At 52.3% G+C, this 24052-nt stretch overlaps 1 protein-coding gene across 1 annotated transcript in view; it reads left to right on the top strand.

Annotated features, from left to right (window-relative positions):
* Window positions 1-383: 383 nt before the first annotated feature.
* The window catches only part of TNIP3 (TNFAIP3 interacting protein 3), a 34613-nt gene continuing 10944 nt past the window's right edge, over window positions 384-24052 (top strand). Inside the window, exons 1-9 of the mRNA XM_037036308.1 lie at window positions 384-495; window positions 8803-8886; window positions 12076-12156; window positions 13201-13266; window positions 14467-14592; window positions 16666-16785; window positions 20896-21015; window positions 22027-22152; window positions 23275-23325. Coding sequence (XP_036892203.1) covers window positions 475-495; window positions 8803-8886; window positions 12076-12156; window positions 13201-13266; window positions 14467-14592; window positions 16666-16785; window positions 20896-21015; window positions 22027-22152; window positions 23275-23325 — 795 coding nt within the window. The 5' untranslated portion in view covers window positions 384-474. The remainder of the gene's footprint in view (window positions 496-8802; window positions 8887-12075; window positions 12157-13200; window positions 13267-14466; window positions 14593-16665; window positions 16786-20895; window positions 21016-22026; window positions 22153-23274; window positions 23326-24052) is intronic.

Raw genomic sequence — 24052 nt, 5'->3', positions numbered from 1 at the left:
CCCTGAGATTGTACATGCCTCGGGCCCCCCGAAACATGGATGGGCCCCTGAAATCTGCTCTGGGACGCCGCTCCCAGGGCCTCCGGGAGGGTCAGGCATCCCGTCTCTCAGTGGTTCTCTTACACACACACACACACACACACACACACACACACACACACACCCTTGTTGGTTAAAATGGCCCTTCGTTATAGTAACTCACTGCGGCTAACCTTGAACCTCTTCCTTTCACTCATTTAACGAGCCAAGAGTACTGGGTGTGTTCTGTACCTATGCGCTTCTTCCTGCTTAGAAAAGTGCTTTGTTCTTAAAAAGTCCTCTTTGCTTTCAAAGTGAGAAACGGCTCTGCTAATGGCTGGGGCCAAGGAAGGCTCCTCTCCCCCTTTTCCTTCCACCCTCTCTCCCTCCTGCCCAAGCCTCTGACTCTCAGTGAGGACTTCCTTCCACCATGGAAATGGATGCTTCTCTTGTCTGATGTCGGACAGACGTTTACAGGTGAGAATGTGGGTGCCCCTCTGGGACCCTGACGCTCACATCCGGGGTCCTCGGCCCCTGTGACTCATCGGCTCTGGCCTTTCCTCCCTCTCGGTTCCCTTCATCCCTGGGTCCCTGTCCACACGGTGACAACCTCGTCCTCACCCTCACTCCCACCCTCTTGGTAATCAGTCCCTCTATTTGGGGGGCTTCACTGAGCCTCAACTCCCTCCTTCGGATCCTGTTCCCCCTTTCGCTTCCTCGATGGAAGTTGCTCGTTTCCTGTGCTGAGCACATGCAACCCAGGGCGAACGAACGGCTCACGGGGTCTCTGTTTCCCTGTCGAGTGTGAGGTGGAGACGCCTGCTGAGAAGGAACGGGTGTCCAGTGCTCACAGAAACTGGGGAAGGCGTGACACGGCCACTGGGAGACCAAGTGGGGGCAGGAGGGAAAGGAGAATGAGCTGTTGACTGAGCGGCGTGAGGCCGAGTCAAGGTGGAAAGCCCACCACTGAGCCCTGCTTGGGCTCCTGTGGCCTCCTCTCTGTCACCTCTCGCTGGCCTGACACGTCGTGCTTCGGACACCTGCGAGACCCACCGATGTTATGGGCGGTATTTTGATGCCTGCACACGGGCTGCCAGGTGTGGGACCCTGGCACCACGCATGCACTCCGCCTCGAGGGATCCAGAGGTCCTCCACCCCTGACCACCCACTCGTGCCCTCACTTGCAGTGGACACAGCTCACTCATTCAAATGCCTTACCCCTGACACCCGTGATAGGAATCCCTCAAGGCCCCCTCCCTCTGACCTCCCTTCTCACCCGCCGTCCCGGGCTGCTCTCCTCGGCCCACCTGTGCTCTGTCCGTGTGGCCTGGGGTCTGCGTGTTGCCCTCCGTTCCTTAAAATGCAAGACACACGCTGACAGTTCCACACTCGCGTGGTTACTGGGCATGGAGTTCTTTTCCACACGCCCGTCAATGTCACTGAGCGCTTCCTGGAGTTCGTTCCACATCTTTCCTGCTTACGTTTCCCTTCTCCCTCCCCCTCACTGGTCAGTGGGTCATTACCCGCTGAGTCAGCACCACTGGGGAAAATCCCGGGTCCCTGCAGGGTCCCCTGAACCAGAGGCGCGATTCACAGAAGGGTGTCATCCCCCTTCAGCCCGGACACCCGGGGTCGGGCCTAGTCCACCTTTGTGTCAGGCTTGGGCTTTGCTCCTCTTCCTGCGTTCTGACTACCATGCGGACGCCCAGACACTGAAGACCTGCGGCCCCCGAGACCCCGGGGGTTGCTGGCCCGGCTGCCCAGGCCTCAGGGTTGCTTCTTGCGCAGAGAGCTTGCCGATAGGCAAGAGCCCAGAACTTCGATGTGGGTGCTTTCCCCACATGCGCGTCCAGATGCCTGGGCTTGATCAGTGAAGTTCCCTGTGATCGAGCCCCTGGCTACGTTGAGAACAAAACGTTAGAAGTGGGATCTAGTGGTTGCTGGGCACCTACCGTAACAGGTGTGGGTAAATATTTGTGTTTTGTTTCATATGAACAGCAACATGAATATGGTTGTTTTTATCCTCATTTCCGGCTGAGGAAACCAAGGTTCCTGAAGATTGGAAAATGGTGTCTGCACTCACAAAATAGTCAAGTTTCAGCATTGGGACAGGAAGCAAAGGATTCCGTGTTTTTCTTGTTTTTTTTTTTAAATATTTTATTTATCTTTAGAGGGGAAGGGAAGGAGAGAGGAAGAGAAACATCAATGTATGGTTGCTTCTGTGCATCCCCTGCTGGGAACTGGCCCCTGCCGGGAACTGGCCTGCAACCCAGGCATGTGCCCTGACTGGGAATTGAACTGCGATCCTCTGGTTTGCAGGCCCGCGCTCAATCCACTGAGCTATACCAGTCAGGGCGGATTCCGTGTTTTTCTGAACAGTGTTGTGTTGTCCCCTGCATATTTGGCCCCTTTCCAAAACGCACCTGCGTCTTCCACATGCTGTAACCTTGCAGACCACGCAGTTTCGTGTTCTCTGTATGTGCAACCTGCTGTCAGTGCTTGGTGGAAACTGTCACCTCCCTGGGGCCAAGCCTGGGGTCAGGAATGGCGCCGTTGCCAGGGCAGCGCCCCTCTCTGGGCTCTCAGGGCCGCTCGTGGCTGGAGTTTCTGTGTCTTCACTTCTGTCACTAGCGAGGTCCCCACAGTAGCCCCTAGAAGCCTCTCTCATCCCGACGGACTCTGGCACGGCCTTCCCCATCGTCGTCGGCAGGCGCCTTCCCATGGCCGACTCCCGGAGGTCTCGGCCGAGCTGCCATCCGCACAACAGCTCTCTGCCGAAGGAGATCCTACATTCAACACAGAACAGCAACTTTTGCATTCGCCCTGAGATTCTGATAAAACTGGAAACTCAAAAGTTCTTTTAAGGTCCTGGCCTGGTACCTCCATTGGTTAGAGCAACATGCCAATATGCCGAGGTTGCAGGTTCGATCCCCAGTCAGGGCACATGCAAGAATCAACGATTGAATGCGTCAATAAGTGGAACCACAAAGTGGGATTTATCTCTCCCCCTAAAGCCAATGGAAATAAAAAGGAAAGAAATTTGTTTTGGAGTAAGACCAGGGTGAGCCACTGACGGAGGGTTTGCGGGGGGGGGGGGGGCGGCTCAGGTGCCCCGTGCATGCGGTAAGCAGACAGGAGGGAGACTGCCTTTCTGAGGGCAGGAAATGGATGTCTTCGTGACTTGGTGAGATGGGAAGGGCGTGCCCGAGTAAAAGAGACACGATTTGGTGAAAGGGCCTGAGACACACGCCAGGTTTCCGTCTTGTTTGAGTGCCTTGGCCGAGAACACAGAGAGGGAGAATTACTATGGAGAGAAGAAGCAGACCAGCTGGCTGCTGTGAGGAAATGGGCAGACAGGACGGTGCCCAGAGGAACCCCCGTCCGTTTTCATCGTCTGGGATGTCTGGGAATGTTGGTGAACGGGGACGTTGGAAGTTGTGTAGGCAAAGAAAAAATCCTTGTCCAAGAGCAAAGAACATCCAGGTTCCGAAGGGAGAGTTAAGGGAAGTTACGCTAAAACCAAGGCAGGGCCCTAAGGCCCTGGGAGAAAATGAACGTGTAAACATAAATTTATGGCCGTAATTTACGTCTTCAAATACAAAGGGAAGTGCTGGCTCACTTGGGGTGTATTCTGTGGACAAACAAACCCACTCCCAGTGATGCGTGGAAACAAGGATTCGGCAGGGGGTGGGTGGGAGTGGTGTCCGAACTCTATGGAGTCCCCCAGAGCTGAACCGCTCCCGGGCCTTGTCCTGCCCTTGGGTTCTAGTTCGTCTTTCCGATTTTAACTAAAAGACAGCACCACACACTGGCTTTTTGTAACTTGGATCTGGGTGTTATTCTGGAGGGGAAAAGCCTTGAGAAGATGCCTCGGAGGTCCAGAGAGCGATGTGCACTCTCGACCGCCTCGAACACCCCGAGGAAAAACTCCTTGCAGCTACAGTAAGATGACGCATGTTTTCTGGAACCACATTGCTGAAAAAAATAAAGGCCAGTTTCCATATTTTTGTTTCCCTTTTTTAAAAGTTGAACTAGCTCTCCTTGACCCAAATGAGATTTTGACTATCAAAACCTCGTTTTCTCATCTGTAAAGTGGGATCCGACAAGAATGTAAAGCGAGGGGAAATGCGGACACACCGTGTAAGTGCAGAGGCCCGGAGAAACCTAGCACTGTGATCTTTATTGCCGTGCTCATTGCAGGGTTAGCGGGAGCCTCGACGTTTCCTTCGTTTTCCTCATACAGTTGCCGGCTTCCTCTTTGAAGCCCATCATTTGGTTTCAGTGCCGGTAGCTGTGGAGTCTTGGCTCTGCGCTGTGTTGCTGTGTGACAACCTGTTCATGTCCCACGGGGACGTCTTTGTCCTTGGCAGAAACACTGCCGGATATTCGGGGGAGCGAGGGGCCCTGCCTGCTCCGTCTGCTGCTGCCCTTGGGGTGTCAGAGGCTCACCGTGTGCAGTCCAGGTGAGGTCATTTGAGCGGGCTCTGTAGCTTTTGATTTTCTCCTTCCTATTTATTTTTTTAAGTTTTTTAAATTTTTGTTGTATTTTTCCCCATTACCATTTAGTCCCTGTAGACTCCCACCCCACAATCCCCACACTGTTGTCCGTATCTATGAGTCCTTTTGCCTTTCTGCTCAGTCCCTCCTCCCTCCCCCCCCAGCTGTCATCTGTTCGCCATCTATGAGTCTGTCCCCATTTTCCTGGTTTGTTCAGTTTGTTCATTAGATGCCACATATGAGTGAAATCTTATGGTATTCGTCTTTCTCTGACTGGCTTATTTGACTCAGCATAATGTTCTCCAGGTCCACCCGTGCTGTCGCAAAGGGTAAGATTTCCTTCTTTTTTACGGCCAAGTGGTATCCCATTGTGTAAAAGTCCCATAGTTGTTTTATCCACTCATCTACTTGAACACTTGGGTTGCTTCCATACATTGGCAATTGTAAAGAACGCTGCGGTGCATACATTCCTTCAAATCAGTGTTCTTGATTTCTTCGGATGAATTCCCCAAAGTGGGATCGCTGGGTCATAAGGCAGTCCCGTTTTTACTTGTTGAGAAAACTGTGTACTGCTTTCTGCAGTGGCTGCACCAGTCTGTGTGACAGTCCCCTTTCTCCACCTCCTCACTGACACCTGTTTGTGGATTACTGATGACAGCCATTCCAACCGGTGTGAGGCGACACCCCGTGGTGGCCCTTCTCTGTAAGTTCAGCTACTTGCTTTGAGGCTTCTACTTGTAAAGGTATAGTCCAACATCCAATCTAAGCAGATTAGCTCACGAAGACGCCAGATTGTGTTTCCCAAAACATCCCCACAGAGTCTGTGACCTGCCCCTCCTTCCATTCAGAGGAAGATTTCGAAGGCTTCTGTTGCTATGACTCCCAGGTACACGTCCTGCTGCGGGTGCCCACCTTGAACTTCGTTGTGTAAGAGGCACGTCACTGGAGCCCGGCACAGAGGCCTGAGTCCTTAAGGTCTTCGGGTCGTCTGATTGTTAGATCTCCTGTGGGCCCTTGAGAGGACGCCTGACTCGGCAGCGACAACGGGAGCAGTTTGGGCTTCCTGGGTGCCTGTGCATTGTGTGTATCGGCCAAGACACTGTTTGGGGTTCGAGAGATACGGAATGAACCCGACAGATGAAGGTTGCTGTCGTGGAGTTACCTTCTAGCGATGAGGGTCAAGGAACAAGGAGGAACTTTGGGTGTCCTGTGGGAAATATTTCTGAAAAGGCAGGACGTGCAGGATGGAGCGCGCTTCCAAAGAGAGAGACCGGGGAAGGTCCCCCTAAGGAGAAGCCGTTTGAGCATCACTCACCGAAGGTGGAGGCATGAGTCCTGTGGGCGTCTAGGGGAAAGAGAGCTGTTGGCAGAGAGAGCGGGGACAGGGTCACACAGTGGCAGTGTGGCTGGGCCACCGAGCAGAGAGACATGGGACCCATCGCTGCGAAGACAAGTCCCTCCTCCCTGTGGGAGAGGCGACAGAGCCTCCTGCAGCGATGTTGTGCTGTGATGTGGGGCCTCGCAGGCCACCCCAAGGACCTCTGCTTTCACTCAGGGTGAGGTGGAAGCCACTGAACAGTCTGAGCACAGGAGTGACACGAGGTGACGTATTTTGTAGACTCACAGTGGTTCTGGATGAATCTTAGGTGGGGGAGGAGTGAGAGTGGGAGTCAGGAGGCACCAGGCATTCTGGTGAGAGATAGGGGCAGTCAAGAGATGCGAAGCGTCTTGCCTGAGGTCAGCCTTTACCGTGGCTCTACTTGTTAGTTATTTTCCTCTTCTCCAGTAGTCACTTGAGAAGTGAGGACTCTTCCAAATCACCTTGGAAACCTGGAGTGACACGTCCTTTTCTCTGGAAGTTACCGAAGCCGGTAAGATATTGCATGAGACCAAGCTTGACTAGACCGAAGCTGGATGGAGTCTACAGAGCACCTGAGAGGGTGGGTGGGTGAGGTGAGGAGGGCGCCTGTCCCGGAAAGAGCCCAGGCCTGGCCTGGGGTAGTTCCTTTCGTCTCACACCCGGCTCAGGCTTTCCGGGAGAGTCCCAGTTCACGTGGCTCTGTGGACTAGCAGAAAACCAGGTGTCCAGCTGTACGGAGAAGAGGCGAGGAGTTCTGACAGGCATTTCTGTCAATAGAAACACCTGCTGCTGCAACAGGGAGGGCCCGACACCTGCCCAGAGAACACCCACAGAAACAGTGCCACGGAGGGCACTTCCCGCAGGAGGAGGTTCTGACCCTGTTCCCCTGGGTCACTGTCCACACACACACAGAGGACATGGGAAGGGACCTGGAACTCTCTACTACTCGGGGGTGTGTATGTGCGTGTGTGTTTCAGAAGAAAAATATTTCTACATTATCGCCTTTTTTTTTTCCTGGGAAGCAGCTTTCAAGGTTAATGCAGTGTTGGTTTTCAGGAAATCTCTACTTCTGGCCCCTAAAATCAGAGCATACGTGAGTCATAACATTTCCCTTTAGATCTCAGAATAGTTGGTGTCCCACTTGTATTTTTGGGTATTGCCTTAAGGAAATGTCACTGGATTTTTCAGGTGTATCCAAAACAGACCAAGAAGCCAGCAAAAAGTAAATGCACACACAGCAAAACACCTATGAATTCGGTGTGTAGGTGTTTATCCGTTTGTTCATTCAGCACAGTGTGTTGCCCACCTGCTCTGTGCCCTGCACCATGGGTACAGAGGTGGGTACCTGACGTGGGAACGAGCTGTCCTGAGTGGCAGCTGAGGCACTCTGCCTGGCTGGTCAGAGAAGGTCGCACAAGGTCAGCAGCCACCTGGATGGAGGGAGCCAAAGAGGGCGATGTGCCAGGTGGAGAGAGCAGCTTGCCTGAGGACACGAGACTCATGTCAAGAAAAAGCAGATATTCGGCCCTGGCTGGTGTGATTCAGTGGACTGAACACAGGCCTGTGAGCCAAAGGGTCACCAGTTCGATTCCCAGTCGGGGCACAGGCCTGGGTTTCGGGCCAGGTCCTCAGTAGGGGGCATGTGAGAGGAACCCCACACTGATATTTCTCTCCCTCTCCTTCCCTTCCCCTGTGTCTAAAAATAAGTAAATAAAATCTTCAGAAAAAATCATGTGTGAGAAAAGGAAGGAATTCGGTGTACCTGGAGCTCAGGAAGAGCTGGAGGGTGGACAGAGGTGACAAAGCGAAGGAAGGGCCAGCTCTGGGACCCCCCTGTCATTCCCTTCGAAAGAGTCTGAATTTCAGGAGTTTTAGGGTTTATACTACGCACCTGTGGCTGCCTCAGAGGGCAGTCTAGAGAAAAAGGGGAATTATGTGACTGACGGCAACCCCTTTCATTTCTCCTTGCAGCACACACCCTTCCCTTTCGCCTCCTTGCCTTATCTCTGCTCTCTCTCCCCCAAGCCCCGAGTGAGGCCTCGTGCTCTACAACGGGCCGTGTGTGCAGCTCCCAGCAGCCGCCTCTCCAGCCCACCTGTCCTACCCACCTAGTGCCCCATCACCCAACGCCCTGGAGGAGACAAGAGTCCACTAATCAAGGCTAAAGTGTTGCTACCAGAAATGGTTGACTTCCAGTGGGTCATGGAGGAAGCCTGGACTTCGCCTATGGAAAAGACGGCCTTAAACTGGAGCGCCCCGTTTAAACCTCCTGCCGACATAGGAGATACAAGTTCTGCCCACGAGAACCCTTTCCCCTGCAGTGAATGATTTTCACTTTTGCTTCCATATAATTAGTAGCACTTCTAGGATGATGGGTGACTCACCAAGTTCCATGCAGCTCAGCTTACATGTATGAGGCATTGCCAGAAAATCTTGCCTTTAGGGAAGCAAGCAACTGAGTTGTGGAAAAGTCAACAGTTACCCAATTGCCCTGGGAAGTTCAGTGCAATGCAGCCACGGCGGCGGCGCTGCCGAGGAAGGCGGGCTTGCCCAGGCTTTCTACAGGAACTTCCCCCCGCAGCGGGGACACTGCCCCTGCCCGGAAAGCCGCCTGGCCATTTACATACCACACTGGCTAATCCGCCGCCCGGGCTCTTAGTCACAGCTGGCTGCTTGGCACATCCTGGGAAATCCCTGTTTGGAAGAGCAGAAACGTTAAAATCACAGTGGCTCAGAACCTTATTCTGCACAATTCCCACACCCAGCGCTAGGCCCACTGGTCACGAAGAAACCACCGCCGTTCTTTCTGTTGCGAGCTCACTGTTTCTGCGGTCTTTCTGAAACGTTGTGAACTTGGTCTCACTGGAAAAGACGCCTTAAGAAACATTTTCTTTCTTCTTCTTTTTTTTTACCTTCTGCTTTCCAAGTCACCGGGAAAAACAGCCTCCATGGCCCACGCTCAGGGCACCACGGCGATGGGTGCTGCAGAAGTTTCCACGGGGCACACGGAGGTAAGAACCACGCGCTCTGTCCGGGGCAGGGGGCCGGCCCAGGTGGAGGAGGCGGCGTTTCTAACAGCGGCTCACGCTGCTGTGAGGAAGGCAAGCGGACACGGCAAGTTCGCTTTCTGCGGCTGAGACGGTCCATGTGTTCAGGCCTTGTGGTTCCACACCAAAACGGCACTGGGTGGCCCAGTGCGCCCTTGGGCTCCTCGGGTTGCATTTCTCCTCTCACACAGGGGAGACGAAACCCTGTCCTTCCCGCTTCTGGTTCTAGGGGTTTCCTATTGTCCTCCTGAGTTAGAAGAAGTCGATTCCAGGTAACATTTGAAAAGGGTATTCTGTTAATGTGGGCAGAAATAAAAATAGTACAGTCACCACAGTAAAGATGTATTCAGAATAAGGAGCGCCCCCTTTGTTTGGTTTCAGGTTACTGCAATAGATACTGATTGCATGAATGCATGCATGCATGCATGAAAGAATGCATGAGTGGGCTTTCTTGGAGTTTTTCAAAGAGATAACTGAGACGTAATAGGAAACCAAGTGAGACTCCTTTGTTCATTTGGACATTTAATTCAGCGATGTCAGAACTTGACCATCTCAGAAGTTGGTCTTGGAATTACGGCAAATGAGACAGACGTACCTAGATGCTCTGAACACAGGTTACAGAGTGTCACAGGGGAAGAATTTCACAGGGAAGAATTATTATATAATTAGGCCCTTAGTGGGACTAATGACTAAAAATCCATGTAGTTCTTGGAATATCAGATGCCTTCATTAGTATCTAGAATGCAAAGCAAATACACAACTTTGTGTTTAATAGATTTTGCTTCATTTTAGCATATACCTGAGATTTAAGAGCCATGGTAAAAATATTGATTGATCTTCAGAGAAACCTCTGGTGATACATTTATGGCTTACGAGCCATTCCTATTCTCCCTCTCTCTCTCCTCACCCTCCTTCTTCTCCCTCTCCCTCCCAGAATTGCATCTAGCTTTTCGATAACTCTTATTTGTAAAGTAAATATTAAGGATCGGCATAGTTCATATATTTTCAGAGAAAATTAAAAATGGCAAAAGAAGAAAAAAAAGAATGCACACCACTGGCTGACACTCAGTCTGGGTTCTCAGAAGGCCCAGTCTCGGGAGGCGGACAAGTGTCTGCACATCCAGCCGGTGTCTGTCTGCAGCACAGAGAGGGGGCTCCTGACGGACCCTCAGTCCAGGTCCCCAAGCGTGGTGTGCAACGGGAGGGCGCGAACCGTGCTGCAAACCACGACGGCCTGTGGAAATGATTAAAGGCAGAGGTGAGACGGACGAGTGGAGCACAGAGGAAAGTTAGGGCAGTGAACCTACTCCGTGTGACACCATGACGATGGACACCTGTCACTCTGTCCGAACCCATGGGAGATACTGCTGCATCGAGAGGGAGCCTCACGTGTACCGTGGACTGGGCGATAATGATGTGTCGTTGTGATAACCAGTGCACCCCTCTGGTGGGGGCTGTACATGGTGGGGGGGCCATGCCTGTGTGGGGACGGCAGGAACGCAGGACGTCCCTGCCCTTCCACTCCATTTCACTATGCACGTGAAACTGCTCTAAAAATAAAGTCTATTAAAAAGACAACAGAGGTGGTCTGCCCCCCGTTTAAGACACTCTGGCTCATATTTGGGCCACCTGGGGGCGGTCAGCTCCCACGGTGACCTTGGTGCACTCCTGTCCTGAGACCACTGGTCCGGGGGCCTGTCTCTCGGGACCCCCTGAGTAGGCCAGCTCACAGCGCCTTCTGGGTCAAAGGTGCCTGATATTTAGGCTGTTCGGATCCAGACCGAGCCCCGTCCCTTGGAAGTCTCCCTAAAAGGAGAAAGCCCAGGTACAGGACCTAATGTATTCACCACCTGGGTTTTGTTGTCACTCAGCCAAAGCAGCTTAAGGACAGAAGCAAGTGATGTCATCCTGAATCTGAGGACAGAATGTCACTGTGAAAAGGTGCCTCCAATTGTATGTGGGTCTGAGAAGGAAGAAGCTAAGGGAATGGACAATAGCATCTGTAGAAATGGAAAATATCCGCAAATGCTAAAATGTTGAGTGAAACGTGGGTAAATAGAAAAAAATAGGAGAACAGTTTTATAAATCAGTTCTGATGAAAAAAGCCCTGGAAATCTCAGGATGATAGCAAAAGAGCATTGCCTGGCCAAGAAACATGTTTTGAATATGTTTCTCAGTCGTTTGTGAGTATCTTTAAGCAATTCTGGGGTCCACAGTAACTACTGAACCACGCGAGCCTGCAGGCAGCAGACTGAGGGACGACCCTCACCACCCAGGTCACCGCGTGTGGCCCAGAGATGAGCGACAGGAAGGCTGTTGAGTTGGCAGACGGGCGCGTCCCCGAGCTTTGTTGGTGGTCTGAGCAGCAGGGCAGTGGGCAGCCTCCGGAGCTTGTGTGCTTTCTCAAATGGAAACGCCCATCCCGACAAAAGAAAAGAAAAAAGAAAGACAGAAAAAGAAAAAGAAAAGATGGATAACTTTTTTTATCGTGTTGGTGACTTATAACTAATCTACATTTGTAGCCCAGGGGCTGTATTCAAAGGTCTGGTTACAATTACAATTAGTCCGTGGCATTCTGCGCCCATTCTCCACCCTCCCTTACCTGGGTAACCGATGGCCACTGGGGAAGCGGGCGTGCTGCAGTTTTAGAACCAATTGTCTGTCTCGTCACCACCCGTGCTGGTCTTTCTAACCGGCTGGCTCTGCCACCCCCCTGGCTTTGGCCGCGGCCACCCCTCAGATCTCGGCCGCATCTGCAGGTGGTGGTTCAGAAACGTCGCTCCGCAGGTGCCTCGCACGCACCCGTGAAAACCCCCGGGTTTCTGGGTGCATTGTACCCTGAATGTTTATTTTCAAAGGAACTGAAGCCGAAATTTGTAAAATCCAAATTTCTTGCTTGCCTATTACATCGACACATTTATACTTTCTTGGAGAATCATTTTGGTAGTTAATTTATATAAAAGAGTCTAAAATGCGATGTAAAGCTATTCATCAACAGGTCTCTAGGGAGGACTGTGGAGTGAGGATTGTAACTGCTGGAATAAGACACTATTTTATAAATGACTGCATGACAGTTTGCCAGATGCATGGAGTTTGTGAAGTATTGTCCTGCTTATTTTATTGTCTGTTTTGTTTTGCTCTTTTTTTTTCAAGTGTGCTAACTCATCCCGAGGAAAAACCTCAACAATCTCTCTGGAACAAAAGATAAGGTGCTTGGAAAAACAGAGAAAAGAGGTAATTTGGAAATATTAGTTGAATCAACGTGGGCCATGAGTGCAGCAGAGACTAACATAGGGGGTGTGACACCCAGAACCTTTCCTTCTTGTCACTGGGCCACAGCAATGGTCTCGTGGGCCTGGGCGTCATTATTTTGGGAGTGATGCTTTGTCTCAGTCACCTGCCCATCTCCTCGGTGGTCTCTCAGTACTTGTGCATGTCCGAGAGGGTCATACAGCCTATAAAGGTCATCTTAATTTTCTCAAAGCTCTCCTCCACAGCGACCAGGTGAGCTCATCACCTGTCCCCCACATGACATACCTTGAAAGTCAGATTGTCAACGGCTTTGAGTGCAGTTGCCTCAGGTGTTCTGAGGTTGTGGGTCGGGAGTCTGACTGATGGGGGAAAGGGGCATCGCCATAAAAAACGCTGGTTTCTAAGATGCCGTGGGGAATGCGATGCTTTTTTTTTGAGTTCTGCTTTTCTGAGTTTTTAAAAAAGTTTTTTAGATGGTTTCTTTTTAAAAAATATTTTATTGATTATGCTATGACATCGTTGTGCCATCGTTTCTCTCCCATTTGTCCCCCTCCACCCTGCACCCCCTTCTTAAAAGTTGCTAATAAACTATTCAGCAGACTAACCAAGACATACGAAAGATGATAGTTTTTTGGGGACTACTGTCTTCGCCCAGGGCTTCCGAAACATCAGTAACCTCAAAAAGTGACTTCGTTTTGTCCAAATTTCCAAGCGGGCGAAAGCCCTTGGTTGATTTATCACATTCTCATCATCNTAAAAAATATTTTATTGATTATGCTATGACATCGTTGTGCCATCGTTTCTCTCCCATTTGTCCCCCTCCACCCTGCACCCCCTTCTTAAAAGTTGCTAATAAACTATTCAGCAGACTAACCAAGACATACGAAAGATGATAGTTTTTTGGGGACTACTGTCTTCGCCCAGGGCTTCCGAAACATCAGTAACCTCAAAAAGTGACTTCCTTTTGTCCAAATTTCCAAGCGGGCAAAAGCCCTTGGTTGATTTACCACATTCTCATCATCGCAGCTCCTGGAAGTGAACCAGCACTGGGACCGGCAATTCCGAAGCATGAAGGAGCTGTACGAGAGAAAGGTAAACACACCCGCCCCCCTCCCGCTGGCTTTGAGTCAGTCACGGGGGGTGCAGCCTGGGAAGGCTCGTTCATCGAGGGGGCTCGGGGAGAGTCCACACGTGGAAATGGCACGAAAGGCCCCCGCTAGAGCTGGTGCTGGAGTTCCCATGCACGCTTACCTGAGCCCAAGTGGTACCTGGCTTCAGCGTGTGACCAGCAGCCACAGACGTGCCAGGTCCACGTGGGGGAGAGAGGGTTTCCAGTTCATCATGCTTCTCGCAAAGCCCCCTCTCTCACCCCTGAACTAGGTTAGGCGGCAAGAGCGACTCTCCACAGAGAACAGCACCCACAGTGACAACAGAGACACTGTGACAGAGAGTGGGGGTCCCCTCTTCTGTCTAAAGGATGGTCTCTCCCAAGCCGCTTTGGCTCTGGTGAGAAAGCCAGCTTGGGGAGAAGACGCCTTTGAATAAGTCAAAGTCAATTTAGAATTCGAGGTCATTCCACATTCAAACAGAGAGAAAAGAGAAAGTGAATTCCCCCAACTGATTCAGAGTTAAGAAACCTGACCACAAGTGAGTAATGCAGGGTATTGCTCTGGCTTCCCCGTCCGGGGTGCTCGGAGCATGAGGGGTGGAAACCGCAGGAGGCCCGTCCCCCCGACTCCAGGCCCTGACAGGCTGCCTCATCTCGCGGAGTCTGGGTGCTTTGGGGCCCCCCAGGGGGAAAGGACAGGGTCCAGCGGAAGATGTTTCAGCGGCAGTTCTGACCGCCTGCAGGTGTGTGGAGCCCTGGGGTGGAGAGTGGACGGCACCCTGCCCCACCCCCCGCCACCCGCAGTTGGGAGGCACCGGCCTTAAAGCTCTCTCACTGAACTGTCCTCACTCTGAGGACCAACATGGCCCTTAGTCGCAGGTCAAGCTGCGGGTTAGGTGAGCCGAGGGCCCACCTGGGCTTTTCCCAGGCGTGGACGCACCCCTGCCCCCGCCCCTCGCTGCCACTGCACCCAAGAGCTGGGAGGACAGTGCCCGGCCCAGGAGAGTCACTGTCTGAGCTCCAGAGCCTCGTTCCGGGAGGCGGTGTGGTTAGGAGAACCAAGGGAGGGGCCAGAGGCTATGTGGTATTTGTCCCCCCCCAACCCTAGAGGACACTCCTTTGCTAGGGCAGTGGGTGGCGGGCACCATCCAGGGGGCTGCAGCTGTCTGTGCTGACCACCTCAGGTCACAGAGCTGAGAATGAAACTGGAGGCCACAGAAAGACCCCTCAGCGCCCTGGAGAAGGAACGGCCACCGGGCCAGAGGGACAGCGCCGGACCCCAGGACCTGGATCAGCTGCAGAGGGCACAGGTGGGCGCGGCTGGGGGGCCCAGCTGGAGGGGCCCAGGACAGGGGGCGGGGCAGGGGTGCCCACACTTCNACTGTCTGAGCTCCAGAGCCTCGTTCCGGGAGGCAGTGTGGTTAGGAGAACCAAGGGAGGGGCCAGAGGCTATGTGGTATTTGTCCCCCCCCAACCCTAGAGGACACTCCTTTGCTAGGGCAGTGGGTGGCGGGCCCCATCCAGGGGGCTGCAGCTGTCTGTGCTGACCACCTCAGGTCACAGAGCTGAGAATGAAACTGGAGGCCACAGAAAGACCCCTCAGCGCCCTGGAGAAGGAACGGCCACCGGGCCAGAGGAACAGTGCCGGGCCCCAGGACCTGGATCAGCTGCAGAGGGCACAGGTGGGCGCGGCTGGGGGCCCAGCTGGAGGGGCCCAGGACAGGGGGCAGGGCAGGGGTGCCCACACTTCCTCCTCCAGGGCACCAGCGGGCAGGTTGTGATCTGCCAGCTGGGCCTGGAGCCATGGGTTTGGTGATATCTTTCTAGGGTGTTCCAGCCTGGGAGAAAATTCGGCCTGCCTGCCTGCCTTCCTTCCTTCCTTCCTTCCTCCCTCCCTCCCTCCTCCTCCTCCTCTTTTTCTTCCTTCTCCTTCCTCTTTCTTCTTCTTCTCTAACTCATATTTAACAATATGACAGTGCATTGTACTGGTACAGCTGTTTCTCACCTTGCAGCGAGCTTTACAAATAAGTATTATGTTTATAATCTGAAAAATATAAAGTGTTTAAAAGTACCTCACCCTCCTTATCTCATGTACCATTCTCCGCCCACCTGTGCAGAACATATTATTTCTGCCATTTTCAAGGTGAGGAAGCTGAGATGCAAGAGGTTAGGTGACAGGCGGTGGCTGATACTTAGTAGGTGGAAACGAGGTGTGAACCCACCCTCTGGGTGCCGAGGCTCGCTCTTCCGGGCTGAGGACCCGACGGCCATCGAGGTGGCCGTCCTTGGACTTTATGGATGTTGTGGGAAAACGCGGGAGAAAAACCCTAAGCCCGTGGCCTCTCTTTGTAGGTGTTTCTTTAAGAAACACGGGAAGTGCACATGTGTGTGTTCAGACCGGGTCTCAGCACTGGTGTGCCCAGGCACGGGCCCTCTCCCAGGGCTTGCATGGTCCCGTGGCTGGCTCTCGGGTCGGCGCAGGTGATACCAGCCCAGCGCTGTGTCCTTGCTGAGGACACCTTGTCCCAGGGAGCCCGAGGGGCACAAGGTACAGCCCTCCCTCTCGGCCGCGACGCCCTGGCCAGGAGCCAGGGCGTTTTCCTTCGGGCACTTGGGCCACGTTCGAGCGGAAACCACTTTGTCTTAGATGATGTTAAGTCAGAAAACGAATACTTTAACACGGGTATTAGCTATCTTTGCATCCTGATTGACCTACATTCTGGCATACGGGTTGTGCTAGGTTAAAATCTCAATTTCACTGAGGCTCTAATTACTCCACACGAAGTTCACTCTCCAGAAGATAAAACTGGGAGAGGCAGGTGTCATCTGGACCCAGAGCCTGTCGGTGTCTAAGTGACCAAGGTTGCCCCATGTATTTCCGGCCCTGGGCCCCTTGCAGGGGACCTGAAACCTGGAGGCGTGGTGGCCACGGGGAGGTTGACCTCCCCCCTGAGAAGGGACAGCCACACCAGCACAGCACTCAGAACACTCGGGTCCTCTCTCCGGTCCCCTGTCTGGCCCAGAAGGGTGCGGGGCTGGGCTCAGAGAGACCGTTTCCCACTGCCAGGGCCCTTTTTCCTTGTTAGGGGTTGTGATTACTTTGACTGAGTCACTGTTCATCACCTTGTATGGGGACATGGCACTGAGTTATTCTGTGGACCCATTTGAAAGTGAGGTTGGGGATGTGGATATCTGAGATCACACGACTTTGTAGGATTAAGGAGGAAAGAGGGGAAGAGTCCCCCGCGCTGAGCCTGTCCTCCCCGAGAGACGCGGAGTTCCCTGAAGACCCGGCAGGGCCCCTCCTACCGCCTGCCGGTGGTGTGCCCCTGGCAGCTCGTCCTCTCAACTGGGTGGGTCTGTTTTCTTGCTCTTTACTTCAGAAGGAAAAGGACGAAGAGTTACACGAATTGAAGAGAGAAAATAAGCTTTTAAGGGAAAAGAATGCTGCCGTGAACAGGAAGAAGGGACATTACGAGTATGAAATCAAACGCCTTAACCAGGTATGGGCGGGCTGCACCGGGGAGGCGGGAGGGAGGCCCTGGATGAACGGCGTGCTCCTGGCCGAGGGTGCGGGTCGCTGGGGCCTGGCCGGCTGCGGCGGGAGCAGCTCTGTTCTTCTGTGCATCTGTCCTGTCCGTGCGGTTCCGCCAGACTTGTCCCTGCAAAATCTCATCATGAAAAAGAAAGTAGGAGAAATCATAGAAGAGAGTAAGAACGTTTTTTTTTTTTAAGTTTCAAGAGTTCCATAATGCAAGCAGGTATTTGTGAAAAGCAGCGTATTTCTTGGTCAACCGCAGGAGTTTCCTGAGGAAACAGGCTGCTGTTTAAAACCATCGCCAGGGGCAGGGGGTGTGAGGCGGACCAGACAGGGTGTGTGTGTGGTGTGGGGTAACAGCTTGATTTTCTGCAGGAAGGGTCAAGGCCAGCGTGACAGCCCATGTTGTTGACAGCCCTTCCGAGGGCCATTGTGCACGCCGGCCACAGGAAGCTCATTTAACAGTGCGTGGTGAGGTTGACACACGCGTCTCCCAGACTAGAGACTTCTCGACCCAAATGCTTGAAATTGTCCTCCAGAACAGGAGTAGGCACTTGGCCCTGAAAATGCCTGGGATGTAGCTTGTGTGCTCTGTCGTCTTTAATGAGTGTCCGAGAGTCCCCGTAGCGCTGGGTGCATGCCTGTGTCGCCAGCAGCGTGCATCACAAATGCCACAGGACATCTGACCTGTCCACAGGCCCCCTTACCCTCCCTCCCAGAGAGAGCAGGGCCGTCGAGGCAACTTCATGAACTGCGTCCTTCTCTGGCCTCTCACAGAGAACGTCGGTGGTCAGAGGCACCCACTCAGGGTGAACACGTACTTCCCTCCCCTGCCATCCTGTGCTGGAGCTTCCCCACGAGTGAATCGGAGGCACTGGCGTTGAGGTTGCGTTTGAAACCCTCCCACTTCTGACGCATCACTTCATGCGTTTTATTCTTCTCTCTGATTCATTTCTCTAAACGGAGGTGCGATACTGGGAAGCGGGCAGAACCGGACCAGCTGGGAACACTGTTTGGGGCCCACACGCTCCCTTTATTTTCTGTGCATCTTTGCTTCCAGTCCTCCAGAACTTTTAAAGAGTTAGCCGAATACTAATTTTATAAGTCTTCCAATGATAATTGTCAAGTCTTCATGAGAAAAGTTAATTTGAGTAAAATTCAGGTCTTTGTAGAAATGTTCCTGAAGAGAATTTTTCTGGATGGCTACCCTAATCGAAATTATACTTCCCCACCAGTATTTCCTGCTTTAATTTTTCCTTGGAAGTTACTGCTATCTAATACACGTTGAATATCTCATATTTATCGCCTCACCGGTTTCTGGACTCCCAATCTTGCTTGTGAGCTCGAGATTGGGGGTGGATGCTTGTAATTTTGCAAGGCCGACTCCTGTACTAGACAGAACAGGCACAGTGTCCAGGGCCTACGGTCTTTTTTAAAAATTTTATTTTAATTGTTTTTTATGTGCAGTTTTCTATCTTTTACTCCCATCCATGGTACTTTTAGGGTACCAGGAATATGTTAGTTTCTCTTGATATTGGAAGGGAAAAAAGTGAACTTTTAGGTTGAAGAAATGTTTCCACCGTAATATTCGTATACTCATTGTGGAAGGGGCGGCCGCATGCTGTAATTTTAACATGCATTTCTGTAGAGGGACAGACTCACAAAGGCAGGGTGCCGAAGTGAGCGGTGCCGAGTGTTTCTGCATTGTCCGCTGCTGAATCCTGGCTGCTCAGAGCGCGGCCCTGCTCCTGCTGTGCTCTGAAATGCTCGTTGGATGAAAGGGTGAATTTCACAGGCGGTACATAAGCTGTTCAGGAGCTCTTTGTGGGCCGGTGAAAGCAGGAGGTTCACGTGTGAACGGGCGTAACTCTGACTTCTGAGCAGTGAGGAAAAGGAAGAGGGCTTTGAGCCAGAAAACATGTCACCCCGCTTGTCTCCACCTTAAACTGTCACTGGAAAACCACAGACAAGAAGCAATGACTTGTGAAACAGGTCTGTCCTATGCCGGCACGGGAGCAGTGCCTCACGGAAGGCAAGGAGTTAGTGTTCTAACTGTTTATGTTCTAATTTACGTGGCGCACGCTCTTCTTTTTGGATGAACAGAAGTTTCTCAAAGTGCCGACTCGGTGGGCTGGTCTTGCACACCGTCCGTCACGGAGTGGAACTTGGGGCCACTCTCCTGGCGCCGACCAGCTGCTGGGGACCCACGGGCTCAGCAGGCACTTGTGGCAGGTCGGCTTGGCAATTACCACGTCGCGTTCAGAAGCGCACACGACTGAGTCTCTCACCGTCCAACTTACTGGCTTTGCAGGAAGCACCCGAGGGCTTTGTTTCCAGCCGAGTCCTTGACGAGAAGCCAGATGTTGAACCAAAGTGAGAGGGATTACCCGAGGCTGGTCCACCGGGGCCGCCCGAGGGCAAACTGCACGCGCAGACTCTGCTGGCACAGTGAGATGCGGGTGTGTGGGGCACCTCCAGGCTGCCAGGCAGGGATCGGTCTACTCTCCTGGCACGGGCTGCGGGTGTTTGCTCAGGGAAGCTGGAAAGCCCCGCTCTGCGAGGCTCACCTTTCATTGGTGACTCATTTGGGAGATTTCTAGAAGCCCGATGAACGTGAAAGGTAGACCAGGAAATGCAAACCTCACGTGACCCGCAGAGAGAGCGGGTTTGTTGCAGAGGGGCTCGCCCACCCCACTGTCTCTACTACTTCCCGGCACATTTAAAAAAAATTGTAACTATCACGATAGTTCCTAGAACTGAGGCTCACCAACACGTTAACGAAAACATAAATTAGTGAACAGTTTTTCTGGTTCTTTAAATTCTTCTTGGAGGATTCAGAAAAGTCCTGTTTCTCTTGTGACCTCCTAAGAAACGATGTGGGCTCCAGTCTGGGCGGTAACTGCAGATGGAGACATTCCGTGGCCCGAGCCGAATCCGTCCGCACTCACTCCAGGACACAGGCGGCCGAGCTTTTCCTGCCCTCCCGACTCCACTGCACAGGGTGCAGGGCAGGAAGTAGCTCATGGTGCCGTCAAAATGACATCGTCGTGGCCGTTAGCGCGTTCCAGAGGATGCGAGTGCTCGCGGCTCTGAGAGTGAACCACGCTGGTTTGCGTAGAGGACCCTGATCCCAAGCCAGTAGGTACACGGCGCTCAAGCCCCGAGACCACCCAGGATGAGGCACGTCCCATCCCAGGGCTTGGCGTCTGTTCTCATAAACTCACCACGAACCGAAGGGCCTCTGAGTAGAGGTGGTGCCGTTCACACAACCTGACAGCGTGCAGGAGTAAGCATGGTGATCCCATTGGCAAACCCCAATGTCTCTGGTTTCCTTCACCTCCTCACCCAGGGTGCAAACGCCAAGTTGTGCTGAGTGCCAGGAAAGCCGAGCACTTGTTCTCCGCGTGTGAGTGCACAGGTGTCTTCGTGGGGAGTAACAGGACTGTGGCCAGCCCAGGGTGTGCTATGCCAGGGGGTGGGGCAGGGGGCCGTGCTCCTGGGCTCACATTTCCAGGCAGTTCTCTCTCTCCTGCCGGGGGCCTGGTTGTATGGCAGAATAACTCAAAATGTGACCTGGGACCTGCAGTATCTGCTTCTGAGGAGAGTGGGGTCTCCGACCCTACCCCAGCCTTCTGAGTCGGCTCTCTGGAGGCGGAGCCCAGGGCCGGGCCTGCTGCCTCCTCTCCAGGGAGCTGTGATGCTTCTTAGATTCAGATCATTGCTGGTAGAGGATCCACTCAAATTTGACTGACGCAGAGAATCTGGGGAAAGACAGAACCGAGAGAAAAGGTACGGCTGCGTTACCGTTCCGCAGTTGGATAGGAGGAGGGGCTCTGCGGGCAAAGCCCCTCGGAATAGCAGTGTGAGTTGAATGGCGTGAGCATCATAGAGAAAAGGCAGATTCTCAACAAAATACACACACGGGAGAAAACCAGAAAGAAGGAAGCCATTCAGTCACCAACGCAGCGTGAAAAAGATTCTGCCTTGTGGGTGCATCTGGGGCCGATGTAACCGGTACAGAGAAACCCCAGCTGCGTAACTCTCGGATCATCAAGGTGCTTCTGTCACCACACAGGCTCTTCAGGACGCCTTGAAAATCGAGGGTGCGTCCTTCCCTGAGGACTGGCTGCGGGGGTCAGAGAAGGGGTGCAGCCTCGAGGAGATGAGAACAGAAATGGAGGTTCTCAAACAGCAGGTGAGCGCCGAGGGGCGTGGTCAAGGGGAGGGCAGGGGGCCGTGGGGCGGTGCACCTGCAGACATTCGGGGGAGTTTGCCTTTCAAAATGTGTCCGGGCCCTTCCCTCGCTGTTTACAGAGCGTTGGTGTAGGTAACTGATGAACCACTAGTTCAAACGTGTTGCACTGTTGGTGGTGACGCTGCCACGTGCACGCGTGTTCACAGACAGAGTCCTAACTATGAGGTGCCGATGTGAGTTGGAACTTAACTCACGGTCTTGGAGTTTCTTTGCTTCCTTTATTCCCACAGGTCCACATACTAGTTGTCAGGCCAGTAGTCAACACCATGCCAATTAAAACCAACAATAATTAAACCTGTTTTTTCTTTGATTTACTTACTTGTCTGGAATATTTGGGCTACCTCAGGAGAGGTGTTCCACTGAAACATCACTGTGTTTCTTTTTTTATAATTTTCCTCCAAAATTCCGGGGGCAATCCCTGTGAAAACCTTTGAACAGCCATGCTTTGCTTTTTCACATGCATGAGCCTTCCTGTTCTATTTTGTGTTGAGTGCAGAGTTTACATTTGGAAACAGCATGTCACTTAACAGCTAGAGGCAGCGAACTGACCTGGAGAACCCTAAGCAGTGTTCATACATCTGAGCCTTGTGCCGGGGCTGGGTCACTCGAGCTAAAACAGGGACCCTTTGTGCTGGAAGAGGCCATCCCAAATAATGGGATAGGCAGCAAAATAATGGCTGAGGGTAATCTCTTTCAAAATATCCATGTTATTACTTTACTCCTGAATTCAAGAGTCGTGTTCACGAAGGACACAGTTGAGGGCTCCATTCCTAATGAAGTGAAAGATTGAATCGTAGTCCTGTGCGTTAGGATGGGGTCCCACCATGAAGCAATGTCCACAGAAAGAGGACCCCACCAATTGGACAAGCCCAGATAACACCCCTCCTGAGGTCGGGCAGAGGGCGTACGAGAGGAGGAGGCCACCAGTGACCACAGGTTAATGTTTCCTAGGTGCAAATATATGAAGAGGACTTCAACAGGGAGCGATCGGACCGGGAAAGACTTAATCAGGAGAAGGAGGCACTAGAGCAAAGTAACCAGACCTGCCAATCCCAGGTGAACAAGCTGAAGTCTAAGGTACGAGTCAAAACAAAGTCATCTTTGCCAGCACGAGCGTGTTGTGCTTTCAGTTTCTCACTTGAGAGAAAACTCAAGACTCTTTGGCTTCTGCTAGTTGACACTGGATGTCTTTGAGAGGTTAGCACCTGGGACGATGAAGCCGTGTTTAAACAATCTTGTAAGGAACTGGAAACAACTAGAGACCCCTTTTTCAGTCAAGTGCAGTTAGGAGCTACCCAAGCAAGTGGGTGGCAAAGTCTTTTATAAAGTCTAATTCCTTTGATCTTTTCTCACAATATTTATTTTGGGAGAATGGGAGTCGACCTTCCTAGCACTCCAATTCAAGTCCGAAACTCCCAGTGAAGTCTTGCTAAATTCTTGCCATTTTCTTTGAAGGGCTATGTTGGAATGTCCCTGCCTTCCAAAAAATACCTATTTCTAAATGTCATTTATATATCTAGTGGAACCAGATTAAAGTTAACTGGAGCACCCTTGAAGAAGCCAGATAATGTTAGCCAGCTTCTTGGGGTAGAACATATTAAATGTACACGTACTAAAGTTAAGTCTAATAGAATGTATTAAAAGTAGTCTCAGGAAGCTACCGTGATGGGTAAATGTGGATGTTAATGAGGAAAATGTAGCCAACAGAATCTTGGCTTAAGACAAGGAAATGAGCTACAGAATATTTGATTTGCAAAATCAGGCAGTACCTTTCAACAGACAGGAGATTGTGGTGGGACACGCCGTGGAACGTGCCATCACGGGAGCCTTTGAATGCATGGCTGACTAATTCCAGTTACATTCGATCAGTAATAGAAGCTGTTTCTATATCCATATCTTCATGTGTATCTATATCTAGTCCTATACGTTAACTAAATATAGCAACCTAAAACTGAGACTTCGCCCCGAACAAATTGGAACAACAATTTAAAACTACCCAACTCTCCAAACTTCCCTTGGGAATTTCAGGAGAGGGCCGACACATGTCTGGGAAACCCAAAACGCAACCATTTTCCCCGGCATTCCCGCCATCAGCGGCTCCCCCGCCCCCCAGCCCCTGAGCAGGTCCCAGAGAGAGGGCCTGCAGAACTGACCACCTGGACTCTTTCTGATAAACCAATGCCTTTGTTTTGTCCGTAGTTAAAAGCTTGTCAGATGGAGAAAGAAAAACTGGAAAGGCAATTAAAACAGGTACGCGGCCCCTCACCCAAATCTCCAGCCTCTGGCTGGGGTGTCCCTTGCACACGAATTCCCAAGGGCAGCATTCTTGAAGTCCTGACTAAAGGCACGTGCGAGCCGCGCTACAGGTGGCCTGGCGCCCTCACACTGCCCGTGGCACTTGGTGGTAGTAGGCAGACGTGCTCGGGGCTGTCAGCCCCAACACTCCAGAGAAACACACGCTCCACAGGTGACGTGGCTGGAAGCACGAGCTTGGCGTGTGTGTGCACAAAGGGAGATTTCCTTCTACACACACTCCCACCTGGGAAATACGTTGCCTTGGGATTCCTTGAAGCTATTTACACCATCCACAGTGGAAAACTACAACAGTTATGTTGGCCTCTTTGGTGAGAACGGCGTGCCTTCCTGGGCACGGGCACCTTCTACCCCATCGTTCCGTCGTGACCCTAGTAACGGTCACCTACAATCTCTTTGGACGTTTGCGAGGCCGTGAGGGTCTCCCTCCGCCTGCAGTGCAAGGGTGCCAGTTCTGTTCATTGGCTGCTTCTTCCCGAGTAGAGGGCATTCCCTCTGTGGGGACCGTCAGAAATGCCAAGTTAGCTCTACGGAACTTTAAAGTCTTTCGCATTTCTTCAAAACTAGAAAATCATTTTAGTTTCGCCAGAAGTAAATCCGGCCCGTGGGCTCATCTGGGGCGGCCCAGGGTCCGCCGTGAGGTGCCTACTGCTTTGAGTTGGGA

Source organism: Sturnira hondurensis, unplaced genomic scaffold (assembly GCF_014824575.4).
Source record: "Sturnira hondurensis isolate 20B ecotype Veracruz unplaced genomic scaffold, ASM1482457v3 Scaffold0022766, whole genome shotgun sequence".
Classification (NCBI taxonomy): Eukaryota; Metazoa; Chordata; class Mammalia; order Chiroptera; family Phyllostomidae; genus Sturnira; species Sturnira hondurensis.
The sequence above is the reverse complement of the archived record's forward strand: the minus strand, read 5'-3'. Positions and strand labels throughout refer to the sequence as shown.